This window comes from Brachyistius frenatus, unplaced genomic scaffold, assembly GCF_029030835.1.
Source record: "Brachyistius frenatus isolate BFR_SWC_R1_liver_20210118 unplaced genomic scaffold, ASM2903083v1 Contig_82, whole genome shotgun sequence".
NCBI classification, from domain to species: domain Eukaryota; kingdom Metazoa; phylum Chordata; class Actinopteri; family Embiotocidae; genus Brachyistius; species Brachyistius frenatus.
The window spans coordinates 1,348,682-1,371,133 of record NW_027210681.1 but is presented as its reverse complement, the minus strand read 5'-3'; the positions used below and the strand labels follow the sequence as shown (position 1 = coordinate 1,371,133).

At 43.0% G+C, this 22,452-nt stretch overlaps 1 protein-coding gene across 4 annotated transcripts in view; it reads right to left on the bottom strand.

Moving 5' to 3' along the window:
* Nucleotides 1-1,917: 1,917 nt before the first annotated feature.
* The window catches only part of hectd2 (HECT domain containing 2), a 36,494-nt gene continuing 15,959 nt past the window's right edge, over nucleotides 1,918-22,452 (bottom strand). The window contains exons 13-23 of one of the 4 annotated variants that reach the window (XR_011311367.1): nucleotides 21,741-21,873; nucleotides 19,518-19,606; nucleotides 15,918-15,982; nucleotides 15,685-15,778; nucleotides 13,087-13,161; nucleotides 10,612-10,699; nucleotides 10,017-10,123; nucleotides 6,534-6,649; nucleotides 5,330-5,473; nucleotides 3,547-4,561; nucleotides 1,918-2,224 (exon numbers count right to left, since the gene is read on the bottom strand). Coding sequence is in view for 1 of the 4 variants with exons in the window: in XM_069709329.1 (XP_069565430.1) it covers nucleotides 4,441-4,561; nucleotides 5,330-5,473; nucleotides 6,534-6,649; nucleotides 10,017-10,123; nucleotides 10,612-10,699; nucleotides 13,087-13,161; nucleotides 15,685-15,778; nucleotides 15,918-15,982; nucleotides 19,518-19,606; nucleotides 21,741-21,873 (1,032 nt within the window). In the remaining 3 variants the exon portion in view is untranslated. Of the gene's footprint in view, nucleotides 4,562-5,329; nucleotides 5,474-6,533; nucleotides 6,650-10,016; nucleotides 10,124-10,611; nucleotides 10,700-13,086; nucleotides 13,162-15,684; nucleotides 15,779-15,917; nucleotides 15,983-19,517; nucleotides 19,607-21,740; nucleotides 21,874-22,452 lie in introns of all 4 variants that reach the window. The other 3 variants (XR_011311368.1, XR_011311366.1, XM_069709329.1) reach the window with 3 other exon arrangements.

Sequence of the window (22,452 nt, the reverse complement as noted above, 5' to 3'; positions counted from 1 at the left end):
AAAAAGGATGTAAAAAAATAAATAAAAAGGGCCTTTAAGTGTAATACCACCGATGGCCACTTGGGGCTCCAATAGACTCCCATTGAAAAAGCATCAAGTTCTCTCCTGAAGTCAGTAAATGTTTCCCACAAGTCATCATGGTGTCATTAGATCAACTCCTTCTGATCAGTGTTTCCTTCTGCAAATAATTCCAGCATTCATTAGATATCAGGACATAAAGAGGGCTATGTTTGGGGGCGTGGCTAGTTTGATTGACATGCATCTGTTTGATTTCACGGATTAAAAAGGTCTCCGTGTATAAAAGAAAAAGAAGCAGTTAAAAGCAGGACCAGCTGAAGGTCGCCGCCCCGACACTTGGCAACTATTGTATGATTATTTTTTTTAAATGAATAGGGTGGAAGGGGATTTTGCCGAGTCAGCCAGTCTGCTCTCCGATTAAAAAAAAATAATAATAATGGTGGCCTGTTGGCAGTTTACTGAGTGACAAAGCGGCGCTGGCCGTGGCCTACATATTTCTGTTTGTTTAGTAAACGATAAGATCCCTCATTCCCGGCATTAAAGTAGGGCACGTCGCCACCACACAGAGACGCACACAGACACACAAAGTGAGCGGGGGAGAAGCATTGTTGACCAATAATTGATGTGGACAGTACAGACGAGACGAACACAGAAGAAGAGGTTTGTGTTGGTGTACGAGGGGTGTGAAGATGACCGATAATGAAGCTCAGACTCAGCAGCGGTTTACTTCACTGAGCTGCAGCTGCTAATTACTGTCATCAAAGTATGATCGTTTCTCACCGTTTAATACTGCAGATTTAACGGCTCGTAGATTTTCAGACGCATTTATGACCATTTGTTTCACGTGTAATCTTTACATCATATCTCTGCATCTCTGTATGTCGGTGTTCACTGCAGCTGTTGGCGGCTTTTCTGCAAAAAACAAAACAAAGCCTTCAGTCTTATTAAGTCACTTTTCACCAGTGAAGTCAATAAATCTCATTGTTTCAAAAATATGATTTTGTTTTCAGGAAACTGATGAAAATGATGGATATGAACGAACAATCAAGACAAGTGAAGTCGGATTTGCCTAAAAAAAATATCGACTTATCCTAAACTGTCCCTTTTCTCAGTCATACCATCACAATAATTAAAGACAATTCAAGCAACCTCTGCAATATTTGCAGGAGCTTGCAATTTTTGCAAATCTACAGCCAGTTATAGGTAACAAATAACTTTTTAAATGAAAGCTGCAGACTGCTATTATATTATAATTTTTGATACTATATTGCAAAGATGACATTAATTGCAAACATCGGTCTGTGTGACAAACAGCTGGACACTCGTGACGAGATGAACGAATCCACAGCAGCGTGTGTCTCACAAAAAACAAAATGCACAGTCAGCTTTTCTTTTTTTTTTCTGGAGAGGAACGACCCTTCATCACCTTTACTGTAAATACATGTGGAACCACGGCAGCACACACACAGCTCATTATATACGACTCGGGCAACATTAAAAAGTGTTTCATGCAGTCGTGTTAAAACCTAACAGAGATAAATGTACACAACAAGAGACGGACGCTGGCGGACCTGAAGCTTTACAGCTGTTAAATAAAAAATAAAAAAAACACAAAACATAAGATGTGACTTTTCTGGGAGTTTAAAACACATCACAGAGAAAATTATTACACCTCAACGACTCCTCTGAATCCACTTGAACTATTTTCAAACAGATTTTTTTAACACTGTATAACCTGACACAGCTTGGTCCTTTTCACATCAACATGTCGACACATACTTCTATTTCCGACGCACCAGTTCATGTCTCCCAGTTTGAAGGCTATAAAATGTGTCTTTTTTTAAAATCATTCAGCACAGAAATCAGCCCCCCTCTTCACCCCCCCCCCCACCACTCCCACACACACAGCCACCAGCTTGTTTTTACTATAAGTCCAGTGAATGTGGCCTCCGCTGTTGTAAAGAGCCTTTTTTCAGACGCCTGGAGAAACGGGAGTGAATGACTGACCCACATTGGACCGCTGAGAGTTTTGGACGGTGCAAGAGGCTCCACGGTTGCTCGGTTACTTCAAGTGTGTCTTCGGGACTTCAGAGAAGTTGCCACAGCAACATTACATAAGGCTGGGCTGGGGGGTAGAGGAGCAGAACGGCTCCCATAAAGTGCCAATGGAGTCAGTGGGTTTGGATGCCACCGGGTTTCTGTGTCACTGAAATCATAGCAGATTAAAACTGAGCCAAGCTTTAATATAAACTTAACTTGAAGACAGTTCTGTGGAGATGAAAAGCTGGGATGCAACATTAAAGAATCATTTTAAGAAAGGAAAAGCATCTTGATATTCAAATAACTTTATGTCTACACTTTCTTATGCAGCAAAGTCACATGATTGTTTTCCTGGAAGGTTTTTTTCTGCTACAAATGTGGATGAAAATAAGTTAGTTTCAACTTGTACAAGCTTCCAAAATAAATTTAGAGTTCGGGGAGAAATCTGCTGCATGTTTACATGGATTTACAGTAAGTGTCTCTGTAGCTGATCTGGCTATCGAAGCTTTCCACAAACAACACGAGAACTGGAGTCACAAATTCTGCTCATAAAATCTCATATTAACTGAATATTGAAAGAAAAGTGAGCACACGCTTGAAAATGTATCTCAAAACCTGGAAAAATCCCACTAAACTCACTTAATTCACTGATTATTATGTTGCTGCCACAAGCAGCTGGATGTCGCACAAGTTTCAAGGCAGAAAAACACTTTTTAAATCATCCTTACACACTTTGTGCTGCAGTACACTTTCCGACCACCGGTGGCAGTAGTGAGCAGAAAGCGTCAAAGCAGAACCCTACTTGCGAAATAAGAAATTTTGGACTTTCTACGAATGGTGGGTTTCCAAAATAAGCTCAATAAGGAAACATCTCGATAACTTTTCAACACGTTAATAACAAACTGAACACCCAGCAGATGGTTAATTTTCCCATCAGTTAACATCTACTGACGAGTCTCTGCAGGCTGCTCATTATCATCATCATCATCATCATCATCTCTCTGATGGCACGAAATAATAGAACCAAAGTAGACGCTGAGCTGTCAATCAACAGCTCCGCTTCAACTGTGTCATAACGTCACAAACAAAACATTAGTGCTGCAGCCAATCAGGCGGCAATGTCATCAAACAACAAGACAAATCCACATCTCATCTTCTGCCAGCAAAGCTTCATAATCCGACAGTGTGCTGCCAACCAAGCAAAATATAGAAAACAACATGTGATAAGGCTTCAGAAAAATATATTCAAAAAAGTGACTGAAGAATATTAAACTCTTAACATCTCAAAACTTGGAAATATTTTTCCACAAGAAGGTAGTTTATCTTCATTTTCTACTTATTCTTTCCTTAAAACTTAAAACTCAAACACACTGAAGCCTGAAGGATTTAATATCGCTGATCACTTCAGTTTACTGTGGTCTCAAAAAGAAATGTGCAACGGCGGGAAAATACCTGCAAACAAATAGCACTATAGATTATAATAATTACCTGAGAAAGTCAGTGACCTTTTTGGATTTTAAGAGAAGTTTACTTTTTGTTTTGTTGGTAAGGCGTCATACGCGCGATTTGTTTCCGATGATGTCATGACGAGGATTTTGGTCCGTTAAGATTTTGAGTCGTGTTTTTTGTGACATCAGTCCTGTGCAAAAAAGTGTGAAGCACGAAAAGCAAAGTGAGGATGATTTCAAAAATAACGCCAAATAACGCCAATTTGAAAAGAATAAAGGAGCCCAGTGCGTCCAGACCTACATTCACTGTGTGAACATATGAGTCTGGTCTTCCCTCCTCTACGTCCTAACGAGACCTCCAGTTCATTCAGAAGGCCTTCAACCGACGCTGGTGCCTGATGGGTCGGCCTTCAGAGTAGCTGAGCAAATCTGACCGTAGTTTCCAGACTAAAAACACAGTGAAGAAAAAACTGAAGATGTCATTAAAGTCTGGCAGAGAAACTGCAGAAACCACAAACAAAAAAACCTCCGAAATCAAATCCACATATTTGCGTTTTAAAGCGGCTCCAGTTCTCCTCGGTGCTCCTGCAGGTTGGTTGTTCAGTTCCTCTGCAGATTCAGGCGGTCAATGAATGAACTCAGTCGATGTGCAAATACAAGGATTTCTGGAGTTTCTCTGCAGCTGCAGATTAAAAAAGTTAAAACTGAGTCCGACGTCGGAAGAAAAGTATTTTACACTCGTTCCCTCGACAGTCGGATCAGATTCATGAGGCGTGTTGGGATAGTTGTAGCAGACACGTAGGTAGCGTTGCTAACAGTCTGTGTGTGTGTGTGTGTGTGTGTGTGTGTGTGTGTGTGTGTGTGTGTGTGTGTGTGTGTGTGTGTGTGTGTGTGTGTGTGTGTGTGTGTGTGAGCGTGTGCGTGTGCAGACTGGTCACTCCAGGCCGAAGCCCTCCGCGTTGGAGATGGCGATGGTGAGTTTGTGCTTGAGCTCCTTCCTGGTTCGATACGGAGGCAGACAGATCTGATTGAAGCAGGTGTGAGAGATCGGCAACCTGCGGACAAGAAAAAAAAGAAGTGACACCATGTCAGTTTCAGATAATAAATGACAACAGAAAATAAAACATTCTAAGAAAACCTTCATCTAACAGGTTTCAGCATTTCTATCCTTTTCTGGATGTCGAATGATTCTGAAAAGATTTGATCAACACAAAAAACACTGAAGTCACAATTAGTAACAATTAAACATCACAAAACATGAGCTCACTGAAGCTGAAGCTACACGACACAAAATATAAATGATACAGTGGAGAAAGACGATAAACAAAATGTTCAGGTTTATTTTGCTCATCTCAACATCGCTTCCTCGCTTTGTGTTGTTTAGTGATTTTACAATCTGACACAAACAAGGCAACGTTGGACTGTAATCAGACTAAAATAACAACCTGTATGTGTGTGTGTGTGTGTGTGTGTGTGTGTGTGTGTGTGTGTGTGTGTGTGTGTGTGTGTGTGTGTGTGTGTGTGTGTGTGCGCGTTTTCACTTCCTGACCCACATTCAGGGTTTATTAAAGTTCAAAATGCGTCTTATCTCCTGCAAGTCCAGTTCAGGACGATCCATTCAGAAAGAGAGGAGGGCACATTCAGTTAAAACCTCCTCAGTCACTGATTGGTTGATTCAATGGAGGCTCGTGTGATATTGAAAGTTGTCATGTGTTCATGTTTGTGTTTTGTTTCTGCACACAGCTGCAGATAGTTTGCACATTTTCTCTTTAATTGTACGTTTGAAGGACCTTTTTTTTTTTTTTACTTTTCAGGAAACCTACCAGTCGGTCGGGACGTCGATCTTGGCGATTTTGAAGTTGAGGTCGGCCATCCCTCCGACGGGAACGCGGTCGCTGCCCGTCGCGAAGTGGAGGAGCTTCTTCTGCAGCTCCAGAGGGAAGGCCAGCACCACGTCCCAGAAGCACCTGGGGCAGCGCAGCACGGACAGAGATCAGTCACGTAAAGAGACGTCACGGCCGGAAGTGAATTTCCTTTATGATAAAACAGCTGCAGAGGTTCTACATCCACGTCCACTATCTGACGACACGTCACCACTGACTAAGCCGTGTGCACGAAATAAAAGTGACACCGTTCGCAGAAAATCAGCTGCAGAAAACAAATAAAAGTCTAAAACTCCACAAACACTAAATAAGACAATTATCTTTTAAATTGTTACTTAAAATTGGAAACAGCTGCAACAGAAATCGTTATATTTCGTTTGTTATTTCTTCAGTCTCAAATGGATGAATCTGAAGATTAACAGGCAGACAGAGAGAGAGACAGACAGACAGACAGAGAGAGAGACAGACAGACAGACAGACAGACAGACAGACAGACAGAGAGACAGACAGACAGAGAGACAGAGAGACAGACAGCTCTGAAGTTGTAAAACAGTCCTGCAGCTGCTTGTTGCACCGTGCCGAGCTGCATTATTGGCTGACAAGTGTCGGCTGGTTTTCCTGTTCGACCGCTGTGTGTGTGTGTGTGTGTGTGTGTGTGTGTGTGTGTGTGTGTGTGTGTGTGTGTGTGTGTGTGTGTGTGTGTGTGTGTGTGTGTGTGTGTGTGTGTGTGTGTGTGTGTGTGTGTGTGTGTGTGTGTGTGTGTGTGTGTGTGTGTGTGTGTGTGTGTGGTGTGTGTGTGTGTGTGTGTGTGGGTGTGTGTGTTTTGCTGTTACGAAATTAACTTCATGCAAACCGCTTTATATCAACAAACCGTTGAGAACAGGAGACGACACGATTCTACTTCTACAAGTCGAAGAGGCTGAACATCAATTAAAATATCATCCGAAGAATAAAATATGTAAAACAACTCGGACAGTAACTCAACTTCTGTCATTTAAAACTCAGTCCATGAACAGATAATATAAACTGTGTCTCCGAGCAGCGAGTGTTACGGCACATGTGGACTTCCAGCAAGGCAGCTCTGGTCCGTCTGAGTAAACAGGAAGTGGTCAACCTGAGTAAACAGGAAGTGGAGGCGTCTCACCGTACGGTGGTGTCGGTCTTGCCGTATCCTTCGTATTGAGCAGCTTTCTGCAGAGCGCTCATGTCGAGCTCTGGACTCCCGCACACCAACATCTCCACCTCCTCCGGACGCAGCAGCTGGTACAAAAAATGAGATGCAGAAATATTTCTTATAGCTGACAGACGTGTAGGCGAGTCAACAAAACCTCAAAGACAAAGTCACTTGGGTTTTTACATTTTCACACATTTATGTCCATCAAAACAACAAATGATCATGATGCAGCGTTATTCCATCCGTAACAACACCAAAGAAACCTGACAGGTATTAAACACGTGATGCAACGTTTACAGGTTATCTCTTCAACTCATAAAATCTCTTGAAAAACAAAAACACTGGATTAAAAATGCCTAATTTCCTGTTTGAATCCAATGAACGGCCGACCGTGCTGCTACCGATGGAAGCCACCGTACAGACTGTATTCATGTTCAACCTGGGCGAGCGTGAGATAGACACGCCCGTCCACTACAGCAAAGCGTGAGATAGCTACGCTTGGCGCTGTCTCGGTGTGACAGTTACACGTTTTGCCGGAGTGGACGCGTGGAACCTACTCGTCCCGCATGGCAGTCTGTGATAAAAAAAATTTTTTTTTTAAAAGTCCTTTGTACTTGGTCTCAAGATCTCTGTTGCAATACCGTGATCACATGATCCTTCGTTACGTGACACTCGCGTGCGTGCAAGTTTCACGCCGACAAAGCGAGTAATAGACACGCTGGTCCACGACAGCAGAATGTGTAACTGTCACGCCGGGAAGGTCACGTTTTGCTTTAGTGGACTGGCGTGTCTATTTCACGCTTTGCTTTAGGGGGCCGGCGTGTCTATTTCACACTTTGCTTTAGTGGACTGGCGTGTCTATTTCACGCTTTGCTTTAGGGGGCCGGCGTGTCTATTTCACGCTTTGCTTTAGTGGACTGGCGTGTCTATTTCACACTTTTAGTGGACCGGCGTGTCTATTTCACACTTTTAGTGGACCGGCGTGTCTATTTCACACTTTGCTCTAGTGGACCGGCGTGTCTATTTCACACTTTGCTTTAGTGGACCGGCGTGTCTATTTCACACTTTGCTCTAGTGGACCGGCGTGTCTATTTCACACTTTGCTTTAGTGGACCGGCGTGTCTATTTCAAGCTTTGGTTTAGTGGACCGGCGTGTCTATTTCACACTTTGCTTTAGTGGACCGGCGTGTCTATTTCACACTTTGCTCTAGTGGACCGGCGTGTCTATTTCATGCTTTGGTTTAGTGGACCGGCGTGTCTATTTCACACTTTGCTTTAGTGGACCGGCGTGTCTATTTCACACTTTGCTTTAGTGGACCGGCGTGTCTATTTCAAGCTTTGGTTTAGTGGACCGGCGTGTCTATTTCACACTTTGCTTTAGTGGACCGGCGTGTCTATTTCACACTTTGCTCTAGTGGACCGGCGTGTCTATTTCATGCTTTGGTTTAGTGGACCGGCGTGTCTATTTCACACTTTGCTTTAGTGGACCGGCGTGTCTATTTCATGCTTTGGTTTAGTGGACCGGCGTGTCTATTTCACACTTTGCTCTAGTGGACCGGCGTGTCTATTTCACGCTTTGGTTTAGTGGACCGGCGTGTCTATTTCACACTTTGCTCTAGTGGACCGGCGTGTCTATTTCACACTTTGCTCTAGTGGACCGGCGTGTCTATTTCACGCTTTGGTTTAGTGGACCGGCGTGTCTATTTCACACTTTGCTTTAGTGGACCGGCGTGTCTATTTCACACTTTGCTCTAGTGGACCGGCGTGTCTATTTCACACTTTGCTCTTGTGGACCGGCGTGTCTATTTCACACTTTGCTTTAGTGGACCGGCGTGTCTATTTCACACTTTGCTTTAGTGGACCGGCGTGTCTATTTCACACTTTGCTTTAGTGGACCGGCGTGTCTATTTCACACTTTGCTGTGCTGTTCTGTTGGAGCTGAAGAGAGTTGAGAGACAGAATCTAAACAATCATACTAGTCATGAACTGATGAAACCAGTAAACACTTCGTTAGATTTGTGTCATATTTCATCTGAAAGCAGCCACAGAGGGAGTTAACATCCTGCCTGAGAATACACAAGTGAGCAAGCATTTCCTCAACGTCACCAAATATCAGCTCGTATTAACGCCGATCGGCCGAGCGGGAGGAATGTGCTTCTTCCTCGGAGCGCATTCCGGCAGGCGGTCAAGGAAATTACACACTGGGAGTGAACGGAAGTGGCTCTGAGAAAAGATGGACGTGTGTTGTTTTTCAATTGATCAAACATCTGTATGGGTGCAACATCAGCCCGGGGGAGAAATGACTTCATCTGCTCAAGTGGTGCAAGAGCTGTAAAACAGGAAGTAGTTTCTCGTCAGCTGATAACACAACATGTGTCAACTTCACGGAGAGTCTGTGAAACTTTACGTTTTTTATTTATAATCATGCAAAAACAAAACTAAAACGTCTCACCGGTTGGAAAAGTAACCAAAAATACCAAAAACACCAAATTATAAAGAAAGAATAAAGAAAAAGGATGTGACCTACATATGACTGTCTGACACTGTGATGACTTAATATCTGAAAACTCCAACCATATGCAACACACACACACACACACACACACACACACACACACACACACACACACACACACACACACACACACACACACACACACACACACACACACACACACACACACACACACACACACACACATACAGAAACCACAGGCCTGCCTCATCACATCCTCTGACGTCACACGATGTGTACGTGATTGAAGGATCGTCTCAGGAGACTGAAAACCAAAAGATTTATTATCTTATAATCTTTAATCTAAATTTGTATTCGTAAAGTTTTATGTCGGCTGTGTTGATGAATAAAGAATCGACCAATCAGAGGAGGTCTCTGACCCACATTCACTCTCAACTGATGAACTGTTTCATCGTTTTCATCGGCGCTGTGGAGCAGGTCAAAGGTCGACACTCCCAAAGACAAAACAGAGCCAGACATGAACCTGACTGCTGGTCAGCACCCAAAAGGTCAGAGGTCACACACAGATTAACAGCACAAAAACAGCCCAAAAGTTCAATAATTATCTCTTTAAACTTGATTATACAACAACAAGAGTTATCTGATAGACATAAACAGTAAACATTCAAGATATTTGTGTCCACAACACATGTCCTGCTGTGCATGTGAGCCCCGTGGGCCCCTGGATGATCTCATTATTAGCCCCCCTCCCGCCCCCCTCCCCTCCCGCAGCCTTTTCTATGCCATGTTTACGTGCGTTGCGTGTCGTCCTGGATGGAGGATGCTGGAGAATTTACTTAACGCCACACAATGCCAGCGAGCCGCCAGCCAATGAGAAGCGCTCGGCTCTCTTGGCTGCAGGCGAAGGGAGGAAACCCCGAAGAAAAGCACTCCTACATTGAAAACAGCCACATGTCACAGTTTATTGCACTACTCACCATGAGCGCGTCGGAGGCACACACGCTGTGGAAGCCGTGGTAGAAGGCAGCGAACTGTTTGGAGATGGATTTGTTGAGCAGGAAGTCGACGTAGAGCTGAACGTACTCTGTGGAAACACAACGCAACACAACACGGGCCCAATGTTATCGCTCCGTTACACACACACACACACACACACACACACACACACACACACACACACACACACACACACACACACACACACACACACACACACACACACACACACACACACACACAAGCTTTGAGGAGACTGTTTCTGTTCCTCGTCGGTCGGTTTGAACCAGAAGTTAAATCTGGTGAAGGTATCCCTTTTCCCGCTCCGTGACCTCACGTGATTTATACTTTCATCGTGTTGCTTTGATCATTTTAACCTGTAAAGTTACTTTGAGGATCTTGAAAAGTGCTGTACAAATAAAATGTGTTATTATCTTTAATATTATTTCAGTTCGGTTCGAACAGAAACATCAGGTGTGAAAGTTTATTCTAAATTTGGAGTAATAAATGTGGTCCGGATCAACCTGAACCAGAATCAGATTTTGGATCCAGTAACAGGAAGTTGCGTGGACTCACCCTTCCTGTTCTGCTTGGTGACGGGGATCTTGTCTCCTCCGGGCTTCAGGTTGTAGGATTTGGCCACGCCCATCTCCTCCTGGAACACCTGCGACGCACAAAACACAGCATCATTTATGGGATGGAGCAGGTTTCTGTAGAAACAACCTGACGAGTCCTGACTGAACCACGTCCAAAGCTTTTAATTTGAAATGTAAAAATGATGAAAAGGAACAAACTAATGTCATCAGTTTATCAACATTTTTCATAATAGATATTAATTTCTTTTGTTTAACTGATGAGTTTTGGAAAACAAAACAGGAAGTCACTTTCACAATAAGAGTTCTGTAGCATTTTAACAGATTAAATATTTTATATCAATTAATAAAAGACCAAATAAACAGAAATTAGGGCATTTTACAGCTTAAAATAAACTTTGTGGTATTTTTTTTAAAATATATTTATCAGCAGACTCAAACAACACCAATTTCTATCTGCAATATTGGTGATATATCAGCTTCGCACTTCGTATGAGGAGTATGAATAAACTTTAGTTGTATATTTAGTTGTGGCTTTAGGGAGTTAACCATGTCAGAGTGGGTCGTCTGGTGCAGCAGTACAAACCTACAGAGGCGTATAAATACAGTGAGAAAGGCCACAGAAACAGAGAGAGATGGGAAAGAGGGAGTCGGAGCTCCAGAGAGGTCCAGTGTGCTGCTGGTCAGCGGGTTTGTGTTCACCACAGTGGTGCGACTGTACGCAGCCTATAGCTCACACTGGAAATAACACCTCCACACAATCTGTTTCCCCCACATATGTTCCAGCTTCATATAGCCCTCTAGAATGGGAGTCTATGGAGCCGGAGGCTTTTTGGAGCCGACCTCTAGTGGCACTCGCTGGTATTGCAGCTGAAGACACTTCTGGATCAGAACCATCTTACAGACCTGAAGCTACGAACTCTTTTACTTACAGTGTATTCTGTCAGCACATTCTTTCATCACAGGCTCCACTATAGCTTACGCCATCGCACCAATACAATAAAGGGTAAATAAAGTTAAATAAGGCGTCACAAACACCGGTTTCACAATCAGAATTTGACCTGTTAAGTCTGATGACATCTGCAACATTGAAATAAGTCTTCACTGTTAAAGATAGCATCGGGCTAAACTGGAAGTTAGCTGGTTTGGGCGTTTAAAAATTGCGGGGAAACAAAGAATATTTAGTTTAAACTTAGTCACGATTAAAAAAAAATGTTTTTCTTTTATTTAACAAAAGAAGCCAAAGTTATTACATATTAGTTAAAGCTTCACGGTCTAAAACTGGAACGACATCGGGGCTCTCCAGGTCGCGAGCTAAGTATCAGTTTGTTATCGTTCACATAAAAGAAGCTGATTCAGCCGGTTTGGGTGGAGCTCAGCTATGTGAACAAATGTTACAGTCTCCAAAAGCTACATGAGAGAGGAAAAAAAAAGGTTGGAGACCGCTGAACTATGATCAAAGCAACACACCATAACCTGCTTGAACATTCAGTGTCGTGGTGCAACGGACACATTTTAGTTTTTACCCCCAAAATACTGAATTTCGGTTTGAAAATGTTTTTTTTTTTTTTTTTATGATCACAAACTGACCTTAATGCATAGATAAATGTTTATTTGTATCTGTGTTTGACATTTGACTAATCTGCTGTGTAATGTCACTGGAGCCGATCCAGACACCCCCCCCCCCTCCCGCCGCCCAACCGCCACTCTGACGGTCTAAATTTAACGTTATTGAAATGGCAGAGCAGCGGCAGCGTTCTCAGCTGTTCGTCGCACACGTTCATCTGCTCAGTGTCACACTTCTCACAATACCTGCTGCAGGAGATCCTTCTCACGTCGTTAACAACTGGGATCAATACAAAGCTGACTGATGGCTGATTAATTACAGTTTTGTGGAAGTTAAGAACTTAACCCATTAAAAAGGAAATTAATTATCAGCTTCATTTAAGGACGTAAACACGTTTTCTGTATTTTCACACGTTAAAAACCAACTGGGATCTCCGGCTCGTTGTCGTTTCCCTCCGACTACCAGCTCAGTGTCAGTTTCCGTCCACGTCTGTTCACGCTCATTCAAAAATATGTCAGCGACTACTTATAAATCTGACTCTGATTGAACACAAAGTTGTTGCCACGACAACAGAAGATGCTGCCTCTTTTTTATTAATCCTGAACTGGACTTTTGGATCCAGTCAGATGTTCAGTGAACCGCCTTCACTATATTTCTTTACTTATCCTGTTAGAAATTTGTGGGACGAGACGCAAATGAACTTTTGAGTTATGAGCTTTGTGAGGTCACGGTGACCTTTGACCCCCAAACTGTCATCAGTCAATCAGAGATGAGACACTTGACATCAGCAAATCATAACGCCTCCGGCCACTGCTGCTGAGACAAGTGTAGAAACGATTTCATTTTGCCAATAACTGAATGAAAAGGATCCTCCTGAGTGGAGCTCGTTACCTGGAAGGTGAGGTAGAAGTCCTCCTCCACGTTCCCCTCGTAGCTCAGCAGCTGTCCCAGACCGTGAGACAGATCCTGCACACGGAAAACACGAAGGAGACGCACGGCTTTACTCTACAGGTGGTTTGTTTTATGTTCATGCGGGGAAACTCAAACCTGCTTCTTTAATACAAACTCTTCAAACTAAGCTGTGAAGAGTCGCCTGAGGTCGGCGCGGTGACGAGTTGAGTTATGTTGTCGCCTCAGAAAGCTGAATGACCTGAAGAAGAGCACCGCTGGCTGACCTCAGGCAACATGCTCAGGATCTGGACAGGAAGTCCAGCTCACTTCATTGAGTTAATTCATATTTTTTATCTGATTCATTTCACAGTTCGTCTGAAGCAGAAGGACGAAATGAGACTTCTGTATTTTCTGAATGAAGTTTGAATAAAAGTTGGAGTCATCAGACTTCTGATGCCGACACATACTGCAGGCAGCGGCTCTTATTTCCTGCTGTTATGCAAGGCCGATTATAGCACCGCCATGTGTGTGTGTGTGTGTGTGTGTGTGTGTGTGTGTGTGTGTGTGTGTGTGTGTGTGTGTGTGTGTGTGTGTGTGTGTGTGTGTGTGTGTGTGTGTGTGTGTGTGTGTGTGACCTTCACACTGAGGCAGGATTTTGGACGCGAGGCAGCTTGTGGATCAGGTAACTGTGAGGAGACGGTTCACGATCGTTCTCTGTTGCACGTGTCACACAGAGTCACTGTTGAGTCAGCACACACACACACACACACACACACACACACACACACACACACACACACACACACACACACACACACACACACACACACACAGACACACACACACACACACACACACACACACACACACACACACACACACACATATACACACACACACATATACACACACACACACACACGCACGCACGCACGCACGCACGCACACACACACACACACACACACACATACATACACACACACAGACACACATATACACACACACACACACACACGCACGCACGCACGCACGCACGCACACACACACACAGACACACATATACATATATACACACACACACAGACACACACACACATATAAATATACACACACACACACACACACACACACACGCCTTGCTCAAAGGCACCTCAGCCTTTTGTTGGCAGCTCCGTGTAGTTTTTGCAGCTTTAATCATAATAATTTTTTAGCTGCAGACTAAAGATGCACGAAGGTTGCAGGAAGCGTTGCAGCAGAGAGAATCGGCCCGTCGGCTGCAGCTCAGCTCGTCTAGTTGACAGTTTCACAACATAAAACACGATATTTTCTGCTTATTAAAGGAGAAACCGACTCCTCTGATCAACAAAAGTACTCCGGAAAAAGACGGAGAAAATGACAAAACTCTGAAGTTCCTCAGTTCACGGCGTAAATCTGCAGAAGCCCTCTGGGTAGTTTAATGTTTCTGCAGCTTCATCACGTAACTCACCGTCCTTAAATTCATTCATGTTCATTCAAGAAAAGTTATATCCAACTTTGAGAAAGCCTGAAAAGTTGGCAGAAGTTCCACTTCTCACCTCATCGGTTTCAGGAAAGTTTCAATCATCTCGAATCAGGAATCTTTGGACTGAAATGGCTTTTAAATGGAAATCTGATTGTGCCGTTTTGTGCCTTTGGTGTCTGTTTGCTGATTTACGGGTTAGAAAGCAGAAACACTTTGATGAAAACACTTGCTGATCTGCAGAACAGCTGCGTGAGACATGTTTTCGGTTTTCTGATCCACCAAATGAATCCAGAATATTGCTGTCAGTCATAAAAAGTAATGACTCCAATCTTTTCTAAATCTATTTATCATGAAACAGATGAACTCCGCTGTTTTATGTGACGTTTAATCTGCTGTATTTTACACTCGGAGGGAAACTTGTTCACACACTTCTGAGTTCAGATGCACATTTTTGTTTTGCCGTGGAATGAAAACGCAGCGCTGGTGTCTCCCTCTGTGAGGACAGTATGTACAGCTGGCACACACAGCTGTGACACAAAACCTGTGTGTGTGTGTGTGTGTGTGTGTGTGTGTGTGTGTGTGTGTGTGTGTGCGCCCTGGACTCTCTGAAGGGTTGTGAGAGTGAATTAACTCCACATCTGGAAACACTCGACGACTGAAGAGAACGTTTCTGACTCTTTTATGTGAATTTGACCAACAAACAAACAGTCTGAGGAGAAAAAAACTAGAAGACTGTTATCGAGAGTTTAACTCGAGATTTGTTCACAGAGAAGACAAAAATGTACAAAACACATGAATACAAACATGCACCGCTGGAGGAGAGCGGATCAAATACTTTGGATTTTATCTAAAAAAACTCAAATGTGTCTAAAAATGCACCAAAGAGCATGAAAACATGTAAAAGTTGCAGCAGATGATAAAATGCATGCAAACTAAAGCTGGGAGGATGAGGATGAAAAGTTGAACTCTGGCGCCCTCTAGTGGCCGACAAGAGGAATGAAAGTTCAGACTGAACATGGTGCTTTTGTCGAGGAATAGTATTTAGAGTATTTATTACTGAGGTTTTTCTTTTTTTTTTACAGTCTGAGACACCTACCGGCATTATCTGCTGCAGGTCGTCCAGGGTGGCGGTCGCCATGCCGATGAGCGCGTTTTGGTCACATGGTACAGTAGGTGGAGTGAGGAGCTTCCTGTCAGGGCAAGATTACAGGATTTACAAGTTTGATTTTATTGGAAACAGGAGGAACGATTTCTAGATTTCACGTGTATGAAAACACACTTTCTGTTTTTATATTTCGACGTCCTGAAGACAAACAGAAACACACCGACCTGTAACAGTAGAGAGGGAAGTGGATGTCCAGAGCGATGCTGTTGTAAACGGCTAAGCCCATCAGCTGATGACACACCAGGTTAAGGTGGAAACACACACACACACACACACACACACACACACACACACACACACACACACACACACACACACACACACACACACACACACACACACACACACTGTGCATGCACACAATAATTAGACATCCCATAAAAAGCAAGGTCAAAAAACTAGACATAATGAATAAGTAGTGGTCAAGAGGTTACCACGGCTAGTTGATGATTTATATAAATATAAAGTCATAAAACTATTAAAAAGATGTTTATTTTTTTTACTACATAAATGAAGGACATGGTATTAGATGTAGAAACAGGTTCACAGCAATCACACACACACACACACACACACACACACACACACACACACACACACACACACACACACACACACACACACACACACACACACACACACACACACACACACACACACACAAAGTGTTACCAGCTGCCACATGTGGTGACCATATGTGGAGTTATTGTGTGTGTAGGTTGACTGTAGTGTGTGTGTGTGTGTGTGTGTGTGTGTGTGTGTGTGTGTGTGTGTGTGTGTGTGTGTGTGTGTGTGTGTGAACTGAATACTGCTAATTACAGGTAGGTGACACACACTCAAGTAAATAAACATAAATTGTATTATTACCACAACCATTAAGTTCATTAAGAAGACGCACGCACGCACGCACGCACACACACACACACACACACACACACACACACACACACACACACACACACACACACACACACACACACACACACACACACAGCGTTTAGGGGCTCTTGTTAATATATCTTCACTTTATGAGACAGACGTGAATAAAGCTGTCTGTCTGTCTGTCTGGTGTCTTCATGTCTGTCTCTGTGTCTCTCTGTGTCTCTTCATGTCTCTCTATGTCTCTCATCGATGTTTGTCTCATGTTGTTGACATCTGTTTACACTCTGCGGTTCCACGTTTGCACCACTTTCTTTCTGTTTTTCATTTCTCTCTTTATCTCTCTGTCGTACATTTTCTCCACCGCCCCATCGCCATGGTGATGCAGCGCTGCCATGACGACTCAACAGGAACGAGGGAGATTGATAAATTTGTTCTCTGCACAGGCGCGCACGCACACACACACACACACACACACACACACACACACACACACACACACACACACACACACACACACACACACACACACACACACACACACACGTGGAGCACGTAGGGAACACCCAAGAGGACCAAACACACATGTATGAGCGCGCACACACACACACACACACACACACACACACACACACACACACACACACACACACACACACACACACACACACACACACACACACACACACACACACACACACACACACACACACACACACACACACACACACACACACACACACATTTCCATCACTTAAGAGGACATTACGCTCATTTCCTGGAGACTTACCGGAACCTAAACCACCGCCTGAACCTAAACTTAACCCGACTTCACCCGACCCGAGAGCTCACCCTCAACATGTCTGATTTACGTCCTGGGGACTTTCTTTATGTCCACGACAGAAAAGTTAAATCCACACAAAGTGCGTAAACAGACTTATATCCACAAACAGGGATAACACACACACACACACACACACACACACACACACACACACACACACACACACACACACACACACACACACACACACACACACACACACACACACACTGAGAGGAACAGACAGCTATTAGGTTATATAACCTTTTGACAGTTCCCAGCTGGCCAGTTACTGAGCCTGACACACACATTCACTGTATGTGTACACACACACACACACACACACACACACACACACACACACACACACACACACACACACACACACACACACACACACACACACACACACACACACACACTGAGACATATACACATACAGTCCTGCATGTGGCAGAGTCAACGTGCAGAGCTGACTTCGTTTGTGCTCTAAATTAGAATAAATCAATAACATCAGGGGTACAAAGAACAGCAGAGCTGTGCTGCAACGAGGACTTCAGAGGCGGGAAATGAATCAAAAGTCAAAGGAAAAGATACAAAATTATTTAAAAAATGCAGGTTTGTTTTTGGTGCAGCAAAGTGCGGCGAAGGAATGAGTGAAAAATGAACGTTAGGAGCTCGTTAGATCTGAAAACCGTTTGTTATTACTGCAACTTTCTAACGACTGCCGGTAACATTAATGTAAGTGTTGAGAAAAAGAGGCTCATTTCCTGCTCGGGGAGGGAAACTGCAGCTGTTCCAGCTTTAATATGAGGTCTTTAGTCTGAGAGCTGCTGGGGAGTCGAGTCCACGAGAAATTACGTCATTTATAAAAGAAAATGCATTTTAAAAGAAACATAAGGCCACTCAATGTTTCATTAAGAAGGAACCTCCACTTGCAGCAACTAAAGCTTTAATATGAATATTTTCTTGTTATTTGCACCACTTGGTAATAAGATTAGAAAAAAATCATGGTTTTGTTTTCACGCTGAAAATAAAAATCCGCCTTGATTAGTGTCATTTAGTGTAATTACATCTAACTGAAACCAGGATCCGTTCCTGAGCCGAAGCGCCGCTGCTGCCTGAAACGTAAACCACATGTGGGACTTGTGATCTCTGCTCCCACCTTCCTCCGACTTCTGTGCGCTCACCTCAGTGGAAAACATGAGGCTGCACAACTAAATCCAAGACGCAATTATGTGCCCTGAAAACAAATGAGTTGGACGTAAACAGACATTCCAGAGGACGAAGTTTCTGGAGTTTTCTGCGTCGAAACTCTTTGTTCTCTCGTTGCTTCGTGCAGAAAACGTGACGTTAAATTACTGTTAGCATGTTGAATGGAAATCAGATGTACTGCATACTTAATGCACATGATTCAACAATTCAAATGCTGAATCTGCAAATAAGGACTTATGTTTTCATGAAGATTCAAGATATTCCAAAGCAGCATGTGTTTATTATTATAAAAAAAAAAATTGGAATTACAAAATCTCTCGAAATACTCTGTATTTTTTATGTATTTGTTACGTAGCTCTGAGGTGTGAAATCACTGAGGTCTTCTTGTTTTGGAGAAAATAATTCAGATTCAGTCGTGTGTCTGTTTGATTTGATATTCAGGGATGAAAAACAGTTTCCTCCAGTTTGAAGTGGTGAATTTGCTCAAAGAAAAATTCTAAAATGTTGTGCAGGTGCCAAACAAACTACTGACGAGATGCAAAACAAAGCACATTGTTCCTCAGTTTAACTTTAATACGCCTCCTTCATGTGTGTATCAAAGTCTATTGAGTGTCCTTTATCAAATTAATGTATATGTTAATGAGACATTATAAAAAAATATATATATATATGCAAATTAGCACCTTGAAAGATGACTTTATAACTGCAGTAAAGTTAGTAAAAGTCAATTTGAATGACAATTAAAGTATTGCAACATAAAACAAATGCAAAACTCCTTAAAAATTTGACTTTACATTCAATCAACAGTTAAAAACAGCGTGATGTTGTTGTTTTGAATGAAGGATACAGTCCCGACCAACTGGAACTCAGAATAGTTGTCACACTTCCAACTGCTGAACCAATGGCAGCGCGAGTCTTTCATGTAGGTGAACATTCCTACAAAATAAAAGCACTACTGTTAGATGGAGAACAACTCCGGTGAGGAAAATAGTTCAAAGTCAGGAAACACAAAGGAAGATGAACGAAAAGAAGAAAAGACAGAAGAAGAAAACGGACGTGATGGAAGACAGACGGATAATAAATGTACAAAAGGAGGGAAGTATGAACAAATTGAGGGGTAAAAAAAAAGCTTTGCAGGAAAAGAACTAAATAAAAAAGAGACGAAATGAAATGAAAAACGAAGGAGAGGACGAATAAAAGACTGAGAAATAAATGATGGACGGAATTATAAATGCATCAAAGTACACATGAGAAGAGTCAAGAAATTAGAATAAAAAAACAATAAGACACAAGATGTTTCACCTTTAATGACGTCACTCCTGTTTGTTTTTTCTCAACATCACCTGTCGACATCCATCGTGTGTTAAACTGTGTTCAGAGTCACAGCGATTATTAAAAAAAAACTGAATGAAAAGAAAAAAGAAGCCGAATAAAGTCGCCAGAAGCTTTTCCAGCTTCAGACCGACAGAAACAGCAGCAGTCTGTTCAGAGAGGAGACGCACATCTGGAGCGCTCACATCTCCCAACACCAGAAACCCACACCGCCGCACGCATGGAAGAGTGTGTGTGTGTGTGTACACCTGCCTATATGTGCAGCTGACTGTGTGTGTGTGTGTGTGTGTGTGTGTGTGTGTGTGTGTGTGTGTGTGTGTGTGTGTGTGTGTGTGTGTGTGTGTGTGTGTGTGTGTGTGAGAGGCCGAGTCGGGGCTTTCCCTGCGCTGCTGTGCTAATGAGGGGAACACAGCTTTCATTGAGTGTGTTGCTTTGGGCCGACGTCTTCTGGCACCGAAAACACAGACGACCGCGGAAAGATGGAATGACGATGGAAAGAACAACTCGACCGGCACAGAGCGAGATGAAGAGGAGGAGGAGGAGGAGGAGGAGGAGGAGATGCACAGGCAGACGATCGCTGCTTGCTTTCCATTCAAGTATTTTTTCATACAAATACCAGAGAAGTGAACTAGAAAGGCTGAAGTTCAACATCAATATAGTAAAAAAGTTTTTCACCCCGACATGACGCGAGAACGTTTCTTGTGGTTTCAGGATTTTTTTTTTTAAAAATTTTACTTTTTTAAATGGAGAAAGTGTAAGGGTCCATCAAAGAGTCCAGACTGCTTCTGTTGCACTTAAACAGTAAAAATGACCATGATGTACATGGAGGAGGAGGAGGAGGAGGAGGAGGAGGAGGAGGAGGAGGAGGAGCTTTTGTGACATTTGTGATTTCACCACAAATCTGAAACTGGAGCAAAGAAACATCAGATTTTCTGGAACAAATTATTCAACAAGGCCTGCTTACAGCCGAGTGTTCCTGAGCCCATGCAGTGATTTCCACTACAGAATCGGGGCTGTTTTTTTTTTTTTTTTTTTTTTTACAGCTTTTAAAGAGCACAGAACATCCCGTGTTGGTTTTTCGGCTTTGCATTAGATTTTGGATACAATTTTTGGGGAACAGAAATTCTTCAATACGCATTTAACACGTTGAAAAAGGAGCGAGGGAAGGACAACGAGAGACAGGTGAATCTAATTAGTGGGGCAGGGCCAACAATCATACAAAGGAACAGGAAGTGAAATAAGACAGACAAGAGGTGAGTCATTTCAAGAATCAAACAGGAAGCACAAAACATGACCTGATGAAGTTTTAGGAACGGCTATTTAATATTTATATAATTTCCAAACAGATTTATAAATTCATAGAATAAACATTTGTGTAACATTTGTAGTGAAGTCGGGACAAAATGATTTAAAAGGATGAGAGAGACAGATGCAGAGAAACAACAACACAGATAATTACAGTCAGACGGGATAAAAAAAAAAAAAGAAGTGAAACCCAGCGAGACGAAGATGGAAATCAGAGTTAATTTCCGAGTTTTAAAACCAACACCGACTGCTTTTCTCACTTTCTGCTGCTGCAGCTTCACCGACCTGAAACCTCACAGAGCAACTTCCTCCGAGGCCTCATGAAAAATCTACTTTCCATTTTCATCCAACACAAAATGTGATTTTTGCTTTCAAATGAAATGCAGCTTCACTTCCCGCCGACTTCGTATCACACCATGAAACAGCGTCTCACCGTAGTCTGTGTGGAAGATCTGTCGGACCAGCAGCAGGAACCACTCCTTGGTCAGGCCGCCCATGTCGAGCCCCGCCTCCCCGACGAACGTCACCCGCAGCTTCTTCTTCAGGTCGCACCGCTTCCTCATCAGCTGCAGGAGGAGAGGGAGGACCGACAAACACAGTAACACCATCTGTTGGTCACGTGTGAAAGAAATCCTGGAATATTGGTGAGAAATATTTTAAAACTCTTTGCGATAATAGTTTAACGAACGATATCGCAGAGATCACGTCTTTCTAAACTCCTGCAGACGTGATGTTTTACCGGGAAATAAAAAGACATTTCTGGTCGGAGCGAAACGAACGTTTAATATCGCTCACATTTTCGGGTTTAGGTCATTTGAGGTTGACGCATGAATGCAGAACATTAAAGACATACTTTTACAATCCTCATAAGAGGCTCCGTAGATCCACCGACCTCTCGCACCGACCCCACACCACAAATCGGACAATTTCATTTTTTCAGTTTCCACCCGAAACGTCTTTTTGAGCGAACACACAAAGAGCACAGAGTTGAAAAGAAGCTTTTCAAATCCCAACAAGGTGTCATGTGACCCCGAGAAGAAGCTGATTGGCTGCTTGGTTGCTCCAACTTCCTGTCGGGAACAAGCGGCAACTCGCTGTGACTTCATCGTTACCATATTTGGACAAGCAGGAGAGGAACTGGAGGT